The following is a 15,324-nucleotide window of genomic DNA, read 5'->3' as shown; positions in this document are numbered from 1 at the left end:
AGGTTTTTTTTTGTGTCTTATCATTGGAATGTGCATTTTAATCAAAATGTGATGTGACAAAACTGTTTTACAAGAATGCACTGATTCATTTTATATATAACATTTCTATATCAGTGTACCAATGAGTCTGAATCTGTATACAAACTGTGCTACGATGCTAGTCGCAGCTAATTTCCTTGCCAAGTTCTGTTGTGCTTCATATACATGTTCATACTCAGCTGCACACAGATATACAAGTGTCACAAATCAAATTGATCAGTAAAGTCTTGTGATGCAGTCTTGACCATTTGGAGTAGCTCACTTATGCCGCATGGCTTACTGAGGCTAGGTGTATGAGGACACACCTGTACCTCTATTATGGGGAAACAAAACACACAGATAATATAAATTACTTTTAGTTCATTTTTATAATGTTGTTAATGCTTGTTTGGTTTTGCTCAATGGCATCACAATGGGGGTGTGGGACGCACCCGGATGTCACCCGCTGAGGGGTGACCCTATAGCAACAGCTCCTGCCCAGTGACAGGAGCCGGACTGTAACATTACGTCCAGCATCCGGCTTGTGTCACTGAGTAGAAGCCATCTCTGAAGACAAGGCAATCTACCAGGGGCAGTCCGTATCTCCTGGACCCCTGGAGTGACAGAAATAGGAGTTGGGATGCTAAGTCACTCTTCCTCCCACAAAGCCAAATCCCCATTTTAACGGATACGTATGGACTACACTTGCTGCAACGGGTTTAAAATAGGTAAGTAACGCCACTGGTTGTGCTCATCTGTTTTATAAGAAGAGGGATATCTCGATGGATGAGGTGCTTGACATAGTAGTCTTGCAAGTAGAATTTCATAGGTGTTATATGCATTACATAATAATAATAAATAATAATAACTGAATTATATGGTGTTTGTAATTTGACCACTGAGCACTGTTGTGATTGTCAGGGGTACGAGCTTCGTCTTAACAATGAAAAAATTGAGGTAGTGAAGAGAGATGACAACAGCACTATTCCCTATGAGGTCATGCACAGGGGCATGTACCTAGTCATTAACAGCGAGAATAAAATTATAATCATGTGGGACCAAAAGACCACCATTCACATAAAGCTCAGCCCGGACTTCCAGGTGAGAATATCTTACCTAAACTGTTTTGTTCAACGTAATGATTATTTGTGGTATGTTTAAATACATCAATTTACAGTATGATTATTGCTGGTATTTTTCTTCAGGCTATGGCCAATTAACAAGTGACAAAACAGTTTTCGAAACAAACAATAATGGAAACCATACATACTGTACACATCTCTACCTTTTTCATTTTCTCTTTTTTCTCACAACTAGAATAAAGTCTGTGGCATTTGTGGTAACTACGATGGCATTGCAAACAATGATTTCACCACTAGGAGTCAGTCAGTGGTAGAGAATTTGATGGAATTTGGTAACAGCTGGAAAACAGACCCAAAGTGCCCTAATGTGTTTGCTGTCAAGGATCCTTGTTCCATCAACCCATACAGAAAAGCTTGGGCACTGAAGCAGTGTGGAATCATCACCAGCAAGGTCTTTCAAGCTTGTCATCCTCAGGTGAATAGCCATGTCATCACATGTGAAAACACATTTGATAATAAATATGAATCTTATCCCTAGTGATGAATGAATTAATTGATTGATTGATTGATTGATTGATTGATCGATCAACACAACACATCATTATCAAACAAAGGCACACAAATCAGTAATTAGATCAATGTATTATCTTTTTTTTAGTGCTATATATTAAACTTTAGTATTACATGAAACCTAGCAGAGTATTATATGCACTTCACTGTTGAAATGCAATTGTTATGCCTTCATATATAAGAATGCCACTTTACCCCCACACTAAATTATTCTGACAATTGTGCCTCCATATTTTACATTGACAGCCGTGTTTCAACATCACAAATAAACACTAATTCACTTTGCAGAACTTGACCTCAGGCTTTGTAACCTCAGGACCAGTGATCCTAGCAACTGAGCAGCTGCTGTTTATTTAGGCCACTGTACATAAATACGTAACCACCATGGATATGCCCGCTCTCTGCCTACTTACTGACCACTGGCAATCACCTGCAACCTGACAGTATATAGGGTTGGAAAAATGCAGCACCCCGGCATGATTATTGGACTTACACTCTAATGCTTTGGAGAACGTAATGACAAGGCTTGGAAATGGAGGGAGGTAAACCTCCTGGGCTTGAGGTGGACCACCATGGCATGACAGGGTTGTTACTCCAATAGAAAGGCTTGGGTGTGGTTTTTAGTGGTGCTTCCTGGTTTAGGCAGGTTTTAGTCAGCCTCTTTTCCTGTTGCCTTTCCACCCATTCACCCTTTTTTTCTTTTTCTTTCTACCTTCTTCTGTTTCATTGTTTTCTGGTTGTCATGCAATAGCAGCGTTATATATTTGTCTGGCAGAAAAAAGAGGCAGGTTCACTGTGTTTGAGTTAGTAGTTGCAGTTTTAGTCAGTTCTTGTGCTGTTTAGGTGCACTCACCTTCTTTGACTGTTATATCTGCTGGACCACCCTTCAGGGGGCAGCGTCATCACCCTTCAGGGTGGTTAGTCAAGGTAGAAGGTTTGAGTGGATACCTATGTTTGGCTGGTAGTTAGGTTGATTTTGGTTATTGGATTAGTTTGATTAATTTGGGATTTGCCTTTGAATTTCAGCCGTTTTTCTTCTGGCCACCATACTCTTAATCTTTAGCTTTTTACCTTAATCTTCACTTGATTACAGGGCTTCTAGTTATTAGACTAATTAATAAATAGCTAACAATATTCTGGCAAATATAAGTCTCTGTGTTGTTATTTTAATATTATAAGTTGTCTTAATTGTTCCGCTGGTATACAGTGGGGTACGGCCCTGAGCCGTTAGGAGGTTTACCTGGTCTACTGTTTTACCTTCTGGATTTTGACCTTTGGCTTTATCTGACTTCCCTGCCTTTGTTCCAGACCTTCTCCTTGGATCATTCCTTGGCTTTCAGGGACTGATTCCTGATTGCCTACTTATGTATCAAGTATTAAGCTAGAAGTCACTGATGTTTTTAGCTCGCAGTAATGTTAATAATTTAGTCCAGGTGAAAACGCAACTGGTGTTTTGGGGTGCCACAGCCTGCACCTAGATATAGCACTAGGGACCCCAAATATACAGAGACGCCTTGATGCGGCTTTGGGGCTTATTCACACATTTGCGCAAATATGTGTAACGAAGATGTCTGAATTCCAATATTATGTGGGATTTACATCTGGTTACTGTTATCATTCAGGGTGCTGGGGGAAACAATGTCTCTCTTTTTTTCTTGCTTAGAAATACCCCTCCCTTTCGAGCACCTGAATAATATCATTAAGCTGATTGAGCATCTACCATTATATATGAAAACGCAACTTGATCATGATGCATGTACGCATGTGTCCTTATACACAAAGCCTAAATATGCCATGCAGCCAGGGCCAGATTAAGCCTTGGAGGTGCACGGGGCACATGAGACAGAGAGACCCAAGTGGAAGGGGGGGGGGGGTATTCCCTTGGGAAGTGTTTCTTCCCCCTGGGACTGCCAGACAGGGCTGCGAATGTCAGAGAGCTGGCTTCCTGCAGGGAGCCAGTCTCTGCCTTTCGGACAGCCCTAGCTGGCTTCTATGGGCTGCAGCCGATGCAGTCAATAGAAGCCGGAGGTTTGTGCATGCGCAGTACTATCACCGCTACTGCGCATGCGTCGTTTGCGATGTCTGTGAACCACTGTATATTGTACAGATGCCGGGACCGGCAGGTGGACAAGGGAACAGGGACCGAGCTGCAGGGACAAGGGAGAAGGTACCTGGCAGCATTGTCAGTGACAGCCCCCCTCCTCCACCAAGGAGCTGCTGAGGCCCAGTATCAGTAGTGTGATCAATTACCAGCTGTGATGGTGTCATCTGGGGAGCATTAAGAGAGGAGGGAGCCAACATGCAGTCTCCTTCTGGGCCCCCTCCTCTATAGCTGGCAGCTCAGAAGAACCTGCATGCACGGCCTCCAGGGAAATGGTGTGGTGGCCATTTTTCCTGAGATTTTCTCTCCACATGATCAAAACTCCAGGAAAGTGGCTGCCCCACCATTTTCCCAGTGATTTGTGCAGTGCCGCTGACGTGAGATTCCGAAGGAGTAAGCATTCAAGAAATGTGTGCAGGGTGTGCGGTATGGGCCCCCCTGGACCCAGCGGGCCGGGTGCACTGCACACCTTGCACCCATTATTGATATGCCACTGGTATCATCAATGCCCCCTTCTTACCTGGCCACCACCAGCAGGATCTACAAGGGTAAATCTTGCAATAAGGATTTTTTATTACTTTGAACTCCTTTGGTAGTGATGGCAACTGGTATCATCCTTAGCATTTTGAGCTATATGCCGACCATAACACTAAGAGTTTAAATGATTCGATTTTTTTTTGCATAGAATGGAGGATAATTTGCATGATTACATGCACAATTCTTCCCTCTAATGAATACCTGCTATTCGAGCTTGATTCCTTACCATGTTTGTGATCTTTGATTGCTTGGGCAATTTTAATAAATAATTATCACTGCTGTAACAATGTGGCTCTTTCATGGGCTAAGTGTACAGAACACTGTCAATCTTTGCTAAAAAAAATAAAATAAAAAATGATTTGTTCACCGAGCGGTGAAGTGACCATTTCTGTCTGTATAGTAAGTTGTATAGATAAGTATATTAGAAATGAAATACAGTTTCAGTCACGTGTAAGATTTTCTGTGAGATTCCCTGTGGAGATTCTTATATGGGCATGAATCTGAGATACATACACTGCCGACGCCGGATGCAGTGAAGTGATATCCACATGCGTCTACAGTATGTCACAGTGTGCATGTGTCTAGATAGCCTGCGCACAGATTTGGAGTTGTCATTGAGGCACACGGGAAAAGCACAGCACTTTTCCAAGCTTTGTTGGAAGCTCATGAACCCTGATACTCCTGTGTCTCTGCCAGCACTGCATACTGTCCTGCTCACAATCTGTCTGGTTCTACTGCTGCACAAGAGGGAGAACTAGTGATATCAGTGTGCTCCAGTTGGGGGACGGGCTGTCAAAGGTGGGCCCGGAGTATAGTATGCCCTGCACCCTCACTTTAATATGGCTATGGTTAACGCACATGGGCTATTGGCTTACCACGTGACAAATTGGGCTTATAATAAACTAGCTTTATTTTATTTATCCAATAGAGAGCTAAGAGTGAAAATACAAAAGCCCAGTGGTGTAACTACTGCCCCCGCAGCCCTCGCGGTGGCTTGGAGGCGCAGGGCTGCGGGGCGGCGCCGCCACTGATTTAGCGCAGATTGACATGCGGACGAGCCGTCCGCATGTCAATCTGCTGTCTGCTCTCCCTCCTTCCCTCCGCTGCTGTGAAGGAGGGACACGGAAGGCACAGCACGCCTCTCCTGTGTCCCTCCTGCATCTCCAGCGGGTCTATTGAATGAAGTGCCCGTTCATGAGCTCTGATTGGCTCAGGAACCGGCACTTCATTTAACAGACACGCCGGAGACGCAGGAGGGACACAGGAGAGGCGCGAACTGTGTCCTCCGTGTCCTCCTATACAAAACAGCGGGGGAGCGGGGGGAAGTTTAACTGGCACTGGGGGAGCATATTCGGCACTGGGGCAGGGGGAGCATATTTGGCACTGGGGGGGCATATGTGGCACTGAGGGGGCTTATGTGGCACTGGGGGGGGGTATATGTGTACCTGGAACATGGGAGGGCTATATTTGGCACTGGGGGCATGTGAGTACCTGGCACTGTGGGGGAATATCTGGCACTGGGGGCATATGTGGCACTGGGGGGGTATATGTGTACCTGGCACATGGGGGGGCTATATTTGGCACTGGGGGCATGTGAGTACCTGGCACTGTGGGGGAATATCTGGCACTGGGGGCATATGTGGCACTGGGAGCACAGCCCTAGCAACAAGCACTACCCCCTAGCAACGAGCATGACACCCAGTGCATGAAACCCCTGGCAACGAGCATGACACCCAGTACATGAAACCCCTGGCAACGAGCATGACACCCTGAGCATGAAAACCCCTGGCACCGTGCATGGAAAAAAGAGCATGGAACCCCTGGCAACGAGCAGGTAATTTAAAAGTAATTAGTAGCCTTAATGTAGGACTTAATGTGTAATGGGCATTGCGGTGTGTGGCATAATGTATCACGGACATTGCGGTGTGTGTCATAATGTGTCACAGGCATTACGGTGTGTGGCATACTATATCACGGGCATTGAGGTATGTGGTATAATGTCTCAGGGGCATTGCAGTGTGGCATAATGTATAACGGCATTGCGGTGTGTGGCATAGGGTATAACGGGCATTGCGGTATGTGACACAGGCTTTACGGTGTGTGGTATACTATATCACTGGCATTGTGGTATGTGGTATAATGTCTCAGGGTCATTGCAGTGTGTGGCATTATGTATCACGGACATTGCGGTGTGTGTCATAATGTGTCACAGGCATTGTATGTGCTATAATGTATCAGGGGCATTGCAGTATGTAGCATAATGTATAACACGCATTGCGATTCCTGTTATAATGTGTCACAGGCATTACGGTGTGTGGCATAATGTGTCGGGGGCATTATGGTGTGTGCATATTGTGTCATGTGCATTATTGTGTGTGGCATAATGTCTAAGGGACATTGCAGTATGTGGCATAATGTATACTGGGCATTACTATAAGGAGGAAAAAATAGGATTTTAACACCTATTTATTTATTTATTAACAGTTTCTTATATAGCGCAGAAAATTCCGTTGTGCTTTACAATTTGAAATAACAATAACAAACTGGGTGGTAACTAGAGATGAGCGGGTTCGGTTTCTCTGAATCCGAACCCGCCAGAACTTCATGGTTTTTTTCACGGGTCCGAGCAGACTCGGATCTTCCCGCCTTGCTCGGTTAACCCGAGCGCGCCCGAACGTCATCATGACGCTGTCGGATTCTCGCGAGACTCGGATTCTATATAAGGAGCCGCGCGTCGCCGCCATTTTCACACGTGCATTGAGATTGATAGGGAGAGGACGTGGCTGGCGTCCTCTCCATTTAGATTATAAGAGACTGAGAGAGATTTACTGGAGCTGACTAGGAGGAGTACTGTTACTGTAGAAGTGTAGAGACTGAGTGGAGAGAGTTTACTAGTGAGGACAGTGCAGTTTACTTTATAATCCGTTCTCTGCCTGAAAAAAGCGATACACAGCACACAGTGACTCAGTCACATACCATATCTGTGTGCACTGCTCAGGCTCAGGCCAGTGTGCTGCATCATCTATTATCTATATATAATATTATATATATCTGTCTGACTGCTCAGCTCACACAGCTTATAATTGTGGGGGAGACTGGGGAGCACTACTGCAGTGCCAGTTATAGGTTATAGCAGGAGCCAGGAGTACATAATATATTATATAGTGAGTGACCACCAGACACACAGTGCAGTTTATTTAATATATCCGTTCTCTGCCTGAAAAAAGCGATACACACAGTGACTCAGTCAGTCACATACCATATCTGTGTGCACTGCTCAGGCTCAGGCCAGTGTGCTGCATCATCTATTATCTATATATAATATTATATATATCTGTCTGACTGCTCAGCTCACACAGCTTATAATTGTGGGGGAGACTGGGGAGCACTACTGCAGTGCCAGTTATAGGTTATAGCAGGAGCCAGGAGTACATAATATATTATATAGTGAGTGACCACCAGACACACAGTGCAGTTTATTTAATATATCCGTTCTCTGCCTGAAAAAAGCGATACACACAGTGACTCAGTCAGTCACATACCATATCTGTGTGCACTGTGCAGTGCACTGCTCAGGCCAGTGTGCTGCATCATCTATATATATTATATATCTGTCTGACTGCTCAGCTCACACAGCTTATAATTGTGGGGGAGACTGGGGAGCACTACTGCAGTGCCAGTTATAGGTTATAGCAGGAGCCAGGAGTACATATTATATTAAAATTAAACAGTGCACACTTTTGCTGCAGGAGTGCCACTGCCAGTGTGACTGACCAGTGACCTGACCACACTGACCACCAGTATAGTTAGTAGTATACTTATATTGTGATTGCCTGAAAAAGTTAAACACTCGTCGTGTGACTTCACTTGTGTGTTTTTTTTTTTTTTATTCTATAAAAATAAAACTCATTCTGCTGACAGACAGTGTCCAGCAGGTCCGTCATTATATAATATATAATATATACCTGTCCGGCTGCAGTAGTGATATATATATATTTTTTATATCATTTATCATCCAGTCGCAGCAGACACAGTACGGTAGTTCACGGCTGTGGCTACCTCTGTGTCTCTGCACTCGGCAGGCAGTCCGTCCATAATTGTAACACCACCTAACCGTGGATTTTTTTCATTCTTCTTTATACATACATAGTTACATAGACATCTTCTCTTTATCAACCAGTCTATATTAGCTGCAGACACAGTACAGTACGGTAGTTCACGGCTGTGGCTACCTCTGTGTCTGCACTCGGCAGGCAGTCCGTCCATAATTGTATACCACCTAACCGTGGTTTTTTTTCATTCTTCTTTATACATACATAGTTACATAGACATCTTCTCTTTATCAACCAGTCTATATTAGCTGCAGACAACGTACAGTACGGTAGTTCACGGCTGTGGCTACCTCTGTGTCTGCACTCGGCAGGCAGTCCGTCCATAATTGTATACCACCTAACCGTGGTTTTTTTTCATTCTTCTTTATACATACATAGTTACATAGACATCTTCTCTTTATCAACCAGTCTATATTAGCTGCAGACACAGTACAGTACGGTAGTTCACGGCTGTGGCTACCTCTGTGTCTGCACTCGGCAGGCAGTCCGTCCATAATTGTATACCACCTAACCGTGGATTTTTTTCATTCTTCTTTATACATACATAGTTACATAGACATCTTCTCTTTATCAACCAGTCTATATTAGCTGCAGACACAGTACAGTACGGTAGTTCACGGCTGTGGCTACCTCTGTGTCTGCACTCGGCAGGCAGTCCGTCCATAATTGTATACCACCTAACCGTGGATTTTTTTCATTCTTCTTTATACATACATAGTTACATAGACATCTTCTCTTTATCAACCAGTCTATATTAGCTGCAGACACAGTACAGTACGATAGTTCACGGCTGTGGCTACCTCTGTGTCTGCACTCGGCAGGCAGTCCGTCCATAATTGTATACCACCTAACCGTGGATTTTTTTCATTCTTCTTTATACATACATAGTTACATAGACATCTTCTCTTTATCAACCAGTCTATATTAGCTGCAGACACAGTACAGTACGGTAGTTCACGGCTGTGGCTACCTCTGTGTCTGCACTCGGCAGGCAGTCCGTCCATAATTGTATACCACCTAACCGTGGATTTTTTTCAGTCTTCTTTATACATACATAGTTACATAGACATCTTCTCTTTATCAACCAGTCTATATTAGCTGCAGACACAGTACAGTACGGTAGTTCACGGCTGTGGCTACCTCTGTGTCTGCAGTCGGCAGGCAGTCCTTAATTGTATACTAGTATCCATCTCCATTGTTTACCTGAGGTGCCTTTTAGTTGTGCCTATTAAAATATGGAGAACAAAAATGTTGAGGTTCCAAAATTAGGGAAAGATCAAGATCCACTTCCACCTCGTGCTGAAGCTGCTGCCACTAGTCATGGCCGAGACGATGAAATGCCAGCAACGTCGTCTGCCAAGGCCGATGCCCAATGTCATAGTACAGAGCATGTCAAATCCAAAACACCAAATATCAGTAATAAAAGGACTCCAAAACCTAAAATAAAATTGTCGGAGGAGAAGCGTAAACTTGCCAATATGCCATTTACCACACGGAGTGGCAAGGAACGGCTGAGGCCCTGGCCTATGTTCATGGCTAGTGGTTCAGCTTCACATGAGGATGGAAGCACTCAGCCTCTCGCTAGAAAAATGAAAAGACTAAAGCTGGCAAAAGCAGTAGCACCGCAAAGAACTGTGCGTTCTTCGAAATCCCAAATCCACAAGGAGAGTCCGACTCCAATTGTGTCGGTTGCGATGCCTGACCTTCCCAACACTGGACGTGAAGAGCATGCGCCTTCCACCATTTGCACGCCCCCTGCAAGTGATGGAAGGAGCACCCGCAGTCCAGTTCCTGATAGTCAGATTGAAGATGTCAGTGTTGAAGTACACCAGGATGAGGAGGATATGGGTGTTGCTGGCGCTGGGGAGGAAATTGACCAGGAGGATTCTGATGGTGAGGTGGTTTGTTTAAGTCAGGCACCCGGGGAGACACCTGTTGTCCGTGGTAGGAATATGGCCGTTGACATGCCTGGTGAAAATACCAAAAAAATCAGCTCTTCGGTGTGGAAGTATTTCACCAGAAATGCGGACAACAGGTGTCAAGCCGTGTGTTCCCTTTGTCAAGCTGTAATAAGTAGGGGTAAGGACGTTAACCACCTCGGAACATCCTCCCTTATACGTCACCTGCAGCGCATTCATAATAAGTCAGTGACAAGTTCAAAAACTTGGGCCGACAGCGGAAGCAGTCCACTGACCAGTAAATCCCTTCCTCTTGTAACCAAGCTCACGCAAACCACCCCACCAACTCCCTCAGTGTCAATTTCCTCCTTCCCCAGGAATGCCAATAGTCCTGCAGGCCATGTCACTGGCAATTCTGACGAGTCCTCTCCTGCCTGGGATTCCTCCGATGCATCCTTGCGTGTAACGCCTACTGCTGCTGGCGCTGCTGTTGTTGCTGCTGGGAGTCGATGGTCATCCCAGAGGGGAAGTCGTAAGACCACTTTTACTACTTCCACCAAGCAATTGACTGTCCAACAGTCCTTTGCGAGGAAGATGAAATATCACAGCAGTCATCCTACTGCAAAGCGGATAACTGAGGCCTTGACATCCTGGGTGGTGAGAAACGTGGTTCCGGTATCCATCATTACTGCAGAGCCAACTAGAGACTTGTTGGAGGTACTGTGTCCCCGGTACCAAATACCATCTAGGTTCCATTTCTCTAGGCAGGCGATACCGAAAATGTACACAGACCTCAGAAAAAGAGTCACCAGTGTCCTAAAAAATGCAGCTGTACCCAATGTCCACTTAACCACGGACATGTGGACAAGTGGAGCAGGGCAGGGTCAGGACTATATGACTGTGACAGCCCACTGGGTAGATGTATGGACTCCCGCCGCAAGAACAGCAGCGGCGGCACCAGTAGCAGCATCTCGCAAACGCCAACTCTTTCCTAGGCAGGCTACGCTTTGTATCACCGGTTTCCAGAATACGCACACAGCTGAAAACCTCTTACGGCAACTGAGGAAGATCATCGCGGAATGGCTTACCCCAATTGGACTCTCCTGTGGATTTGTGGCATCGGACAACGCCAGCAATATTGTGTGTGCATTAAATATGGGCAAATTCCAGCACGTCCCATGTTTTGCACATACCTTGAATTTGGTGGTGCAGAATTTTTTAAAAAACGACAGGGGCGTGCAAGAGATGCTGTCGGTGGCCAGAAGAATTGCGGGACACTTTCGGCGTACAGGCACCACGTACAGAAGACTGGAGCACCACCAAAAACTACTGAACCTGCCCTGCCATCATCTGAAGCAAGAAGTGGTAACGAGGTGGAATTCAACCCTCTATATGCTTCAGAGGTTGGAGGAGCAGCAAAAGGCCATTCAAGCCTATACAATTGAGCACGATATAGTAGGTGGAATGCACCTGTCTCAGGCGCAGTGGAGAATGATTTCAACGTTGTGCAAGGTTCTGATGCCCTTTGAACTTGCCACACGTGAAGTCAGTTCAGACACTGCCAGCCTGAGTCAGGTCATTCCCCTCATCAGGCTTTTGCAGAAGAAGCTGGAGACATTGAAGGAGGAGCTAACACGGAGCGATTCCGCTAGGCATGTGGGACTTGTGGATGGAGCCCTTAATTCGCTTAACAAGGATTCACGGGTGGTCAATCTGTTGAAATCAGAGCACTACATTTTGGCCACCGTGCTCGATCCTAGATTTAAAGCCTACCTTGGATCTCTCTTTCCTGCAGACACAAGTCTGCTGGGGTTGAAAGACCTGCTGGTGACAAAATTGTCAAGTCAAGCGGAACGCGACCTGTCAACATCTCCTCCTTCACATTCTCCCGCAACTGGGGGTGCGAGGAAAAGGCTCAGAATTCCGAGCCCACCCGCTGGCGGTGATGCAGGGCAGTCTGGAGCGACTGCTGATGCTGACATCTGGTCCGGACTGAAGGACCTGACAACGATTACGGACATGTCGTCTACTGTCACTGCATATGATTCTCTCAACATTGATAGAATGGTGGAGGATTATATGAGTGACCGCATCCAAGTAGGCACGTCACACAGTCCGTACTTATACTGGCAGGAAAAAGAGGCAATTTGGAGGCCCTTGCACAAACTGGCTTTATTCTACCTAAGTTGCCCTCCCACAAGTGTGTACTCCAAAAGAGTGTTTAGTGCCGCCGCTCACCTTGTCAGCAATCGGCGTACGAGGTTACATCCAGAAAATGTGGAGAAGATGATGTTCATTAAAATGAATTATAATCAATTCCTCCGCGGAGACATTGACCAGCAGCAATTGCCTCCACAAAGTACACAGGGAGCTGAGATGGTGGATTCCAGTGGGGACGAATTGATAATCTGTGAGGAGGGGGATGTACACGGTGATATATCGGAGGGTGATGATGAGGTGGACATCTTGCCTCTGTAGAGCCAGTTTGTGCAAGGAGAGATTAATTGCTTCTTTTTTGGGGGGGGTCCAAACCAACCCGTCATATCAGTCACAGTCGTGTGGCAGACCCTGTCACTGAAATGATGGGTTGGTTAAAGTGTGCATGTCCTGTTTTGTTTATACAACATAAGGGTGGGTGGGAGGGCCCAAGGACAATTCCATCTTGCACCTCTTTTTTCTTTTCTTTTTCTTTGCGTCATGTGCTGATTGGGGAGGGTTTTTTGGAAGGGACATCCTGCGTGACACTGCAGTGCCACTCCTAAATGGGCCCGGTGTTTGTGTCGGCCACTAGGGTCGCTAATCTTACTCACACAGCTACCTCATTGCGCCTCTTTTTTTCTTTGCGTCATGTGCTGTTTGGGGAGGGTTTTTTGGAAGGGACATCCTGCGTGACACTGCAGTGCCACTGCTAGATGGGCCCGGTGTTTGTGTCGGCCACTAGGGTCGCTAATCTTACTCACACAGCTACCTCATTGCGCCTCTTTTTTTCTTTGCGTCATGTGCTGTTTGGGGAGGGTTTTTTGGAAGGGACATCCTGCGTGACACTGCAGTGCCACTGCTAGATGGGCCCGGTGTTTGTGTCGGCCACTAGGGTCGCTAATCTTACTCACACAGCTACCTCATTGCGCCTCTTTTTTTCTTTGCGTCATGTGCTGTTTGGGGAGGGTTTTTTGGAAGGGCCATCCTGCGTGACACTGCAGTGCCACTCCTAGATGGGCCCGGTGTTTGTGTCGGCCACTAGGGTCGCTAATCTTACTCACACAGCTACCTCATTGCGCCTCTTTTTTTCTTTGCGTCATGTGCTGTTTGGGGAGGGTTTTTTGGAAGGGACATCCTGCGTGACACTGCAGTGCCACTCCTAGATGGGCCCGGTGTTTGTGTCGGCCACTAGGGTCGCTTATCTTACTCACACAGCGACCTCGGTGCAAATTTTAGGACTAAAAATAATATTGTGAGGTGTGAGGTATTCAGAATAGACTGAAAATGAGTGTAAATTATGGTTTTTGAGGTTAATAATACTTTGGGATCAAAATGACCCCCAAATTCTATGATTTAAGCTGTTTTTTAGTGTTTTTTGAAAAAAACACCCGAATCCAAAACACACCCGAATCCGACAAAAAAAATTCGGTGAGGTTTTGCCAAAACGCGTTCGAACCCAAAACACGGCCGCGGAACCGAACCCAAAACCAAAACACAAAACCCGAAAAATTTCAGGCGCTCATCTCTAGTGGTAACTAGTGATGTGCACCGGACATTTTTCGGGTTTTGTGTTTTGGTTTTGGATTCGGTTCCGCGGCCGTGTTTTGGATTCGGACGCGTTTTGGCAAAACCTCCATGACATTTTTTGGGTGGATTCGATTGTGTTTTGGATTCGGGTGTTTTTTTACAAAAAACCCTCAAAAACAGCTTAAATCATAGAATTTGGGGGTCATTTTGATCCCATAGTATTATTAACCTCAATAACCATAATTTCCACTCATTTTCAGTCTATTCTGAACACCTCACACCTCACAATATTATTTTTAGTCCTAAAATTTGCACCGAGGTCACTGGATGGCTAAGGTAAGCGACCCAAGTGGCCGACACAAACACCTGGCCCATCTAGGAGTGGCACTGCAGTGTCAGACAGGATGGCAGATTAAAAAAATAGTCCCCAAACAGTACATGATGCAAAGAAAAAAAGAGGTGCACCAAGGTAGCTGTGTGACTAAGCTAAGCGACCCAAGTGGCCGACACAAACACCTGGCCCATCTAGGAGTGGCACTGCAGTGTCAGACAGGATGGCACTTCAAAAAATAATCCCCAAACAGCACATGATGCAAAGAAAAAAAGAGGTGCACCAAGGTCGCTGGATGGCTAAGCTAAGCGACCCAAGTGGCCGACACAAACACCTGGCCCATCTAGGAGTGGCACTGCAGTATCAGACAGGATGGCCGATTTAAAAAATAGTCCCCAAACAGCACATGATGCAAAGAAAAAAAGAGGTGCACCAAGGTCGCTGTGTGACTAAGCTAAGCGACCCAAGTGGTCGACACAAACACCTGGCCCATCTAGGAGTGGCACTGCAGTGTCAGACAGGATGGCACTTCAAAAAATAGTCCCTGAACAGCACATGATGCAAAGAAAAAAAGAGGCGCAATGAGGTAGTTGTGTGACTAAGCTAAGCGACCCAAGTGGCCGACACAAACACCTGGCCCATCTATGAGTGGCACTGCAGTGTCAGACAGGATGGCACTTCAAGAAATAGCCCCCAAACAGCACATGATGCAAAGAAAAAAAGAGGTGCACCAAGGTCGCTGGATAGCTAAGCTAAGCGACACAAGTGGCCGACACAAACACCTGGCCCATCTAGGAGTGGCACTGCAGTTTTCTAGCGACAGGATGAGTGCTTCCATTCTCATGTGAATCTGAACCACTAGCCATGAACATAGGCCAGGACCTCAGCCGTTCCTTTTCACTCCGTGTCGTAAATGGCATATTGGCAAGTTTACGCTTCTCATCAGACG

At 45.9% G+C, this 15,324-nt stretch overlaps 1 protein-coding gene across 1 annotated transcript in view; it reads left to right on the top strand.

Moving 5' to 3' along the window:
• The window catches only part of LOC134968665 (mucin-5B-like), a 171,731-nt gene that overhangs the window by 103,687 nt on the left and 52,720 nt on the right, over window positions 1-15,324 (top strand). Inside the window, exons 25-26 of the mRNA XM_063944187.1 lie at window positions 940-1,119; window positions 1,336-1,575. Of these exons, the coding sequence (XP_063800257.1) occupies window positions 940-1,119; window positions 1,336-1,575 (420 nt within the window). The remainder of the gene's footprint in view (window positions 1-939; window positions 1,120-1,335; window positions 1,576-15,324) is intronic.

Source organism: Pseudophryne corroboree, chromosome 11 (genome assembly GCF_028390025.1).
Source record: "Pseudophryne corroboree isolate aPseCor3 chromosome 11, aPseCor3.hap2, whole genome shotgun sequence".
NCBI classification, from domain to species: Eukaryota; Metazoa; Chordata; class Amphibia; order Anura; family Myobatrachidae; genus Pseudophryne; species Pseudophryne corroboree.
The sequence above is the reverse complement of the archived record's forward strand: the minus strand, read 5'-3'. Positions and strand labels throughout refer to the sequence as shown.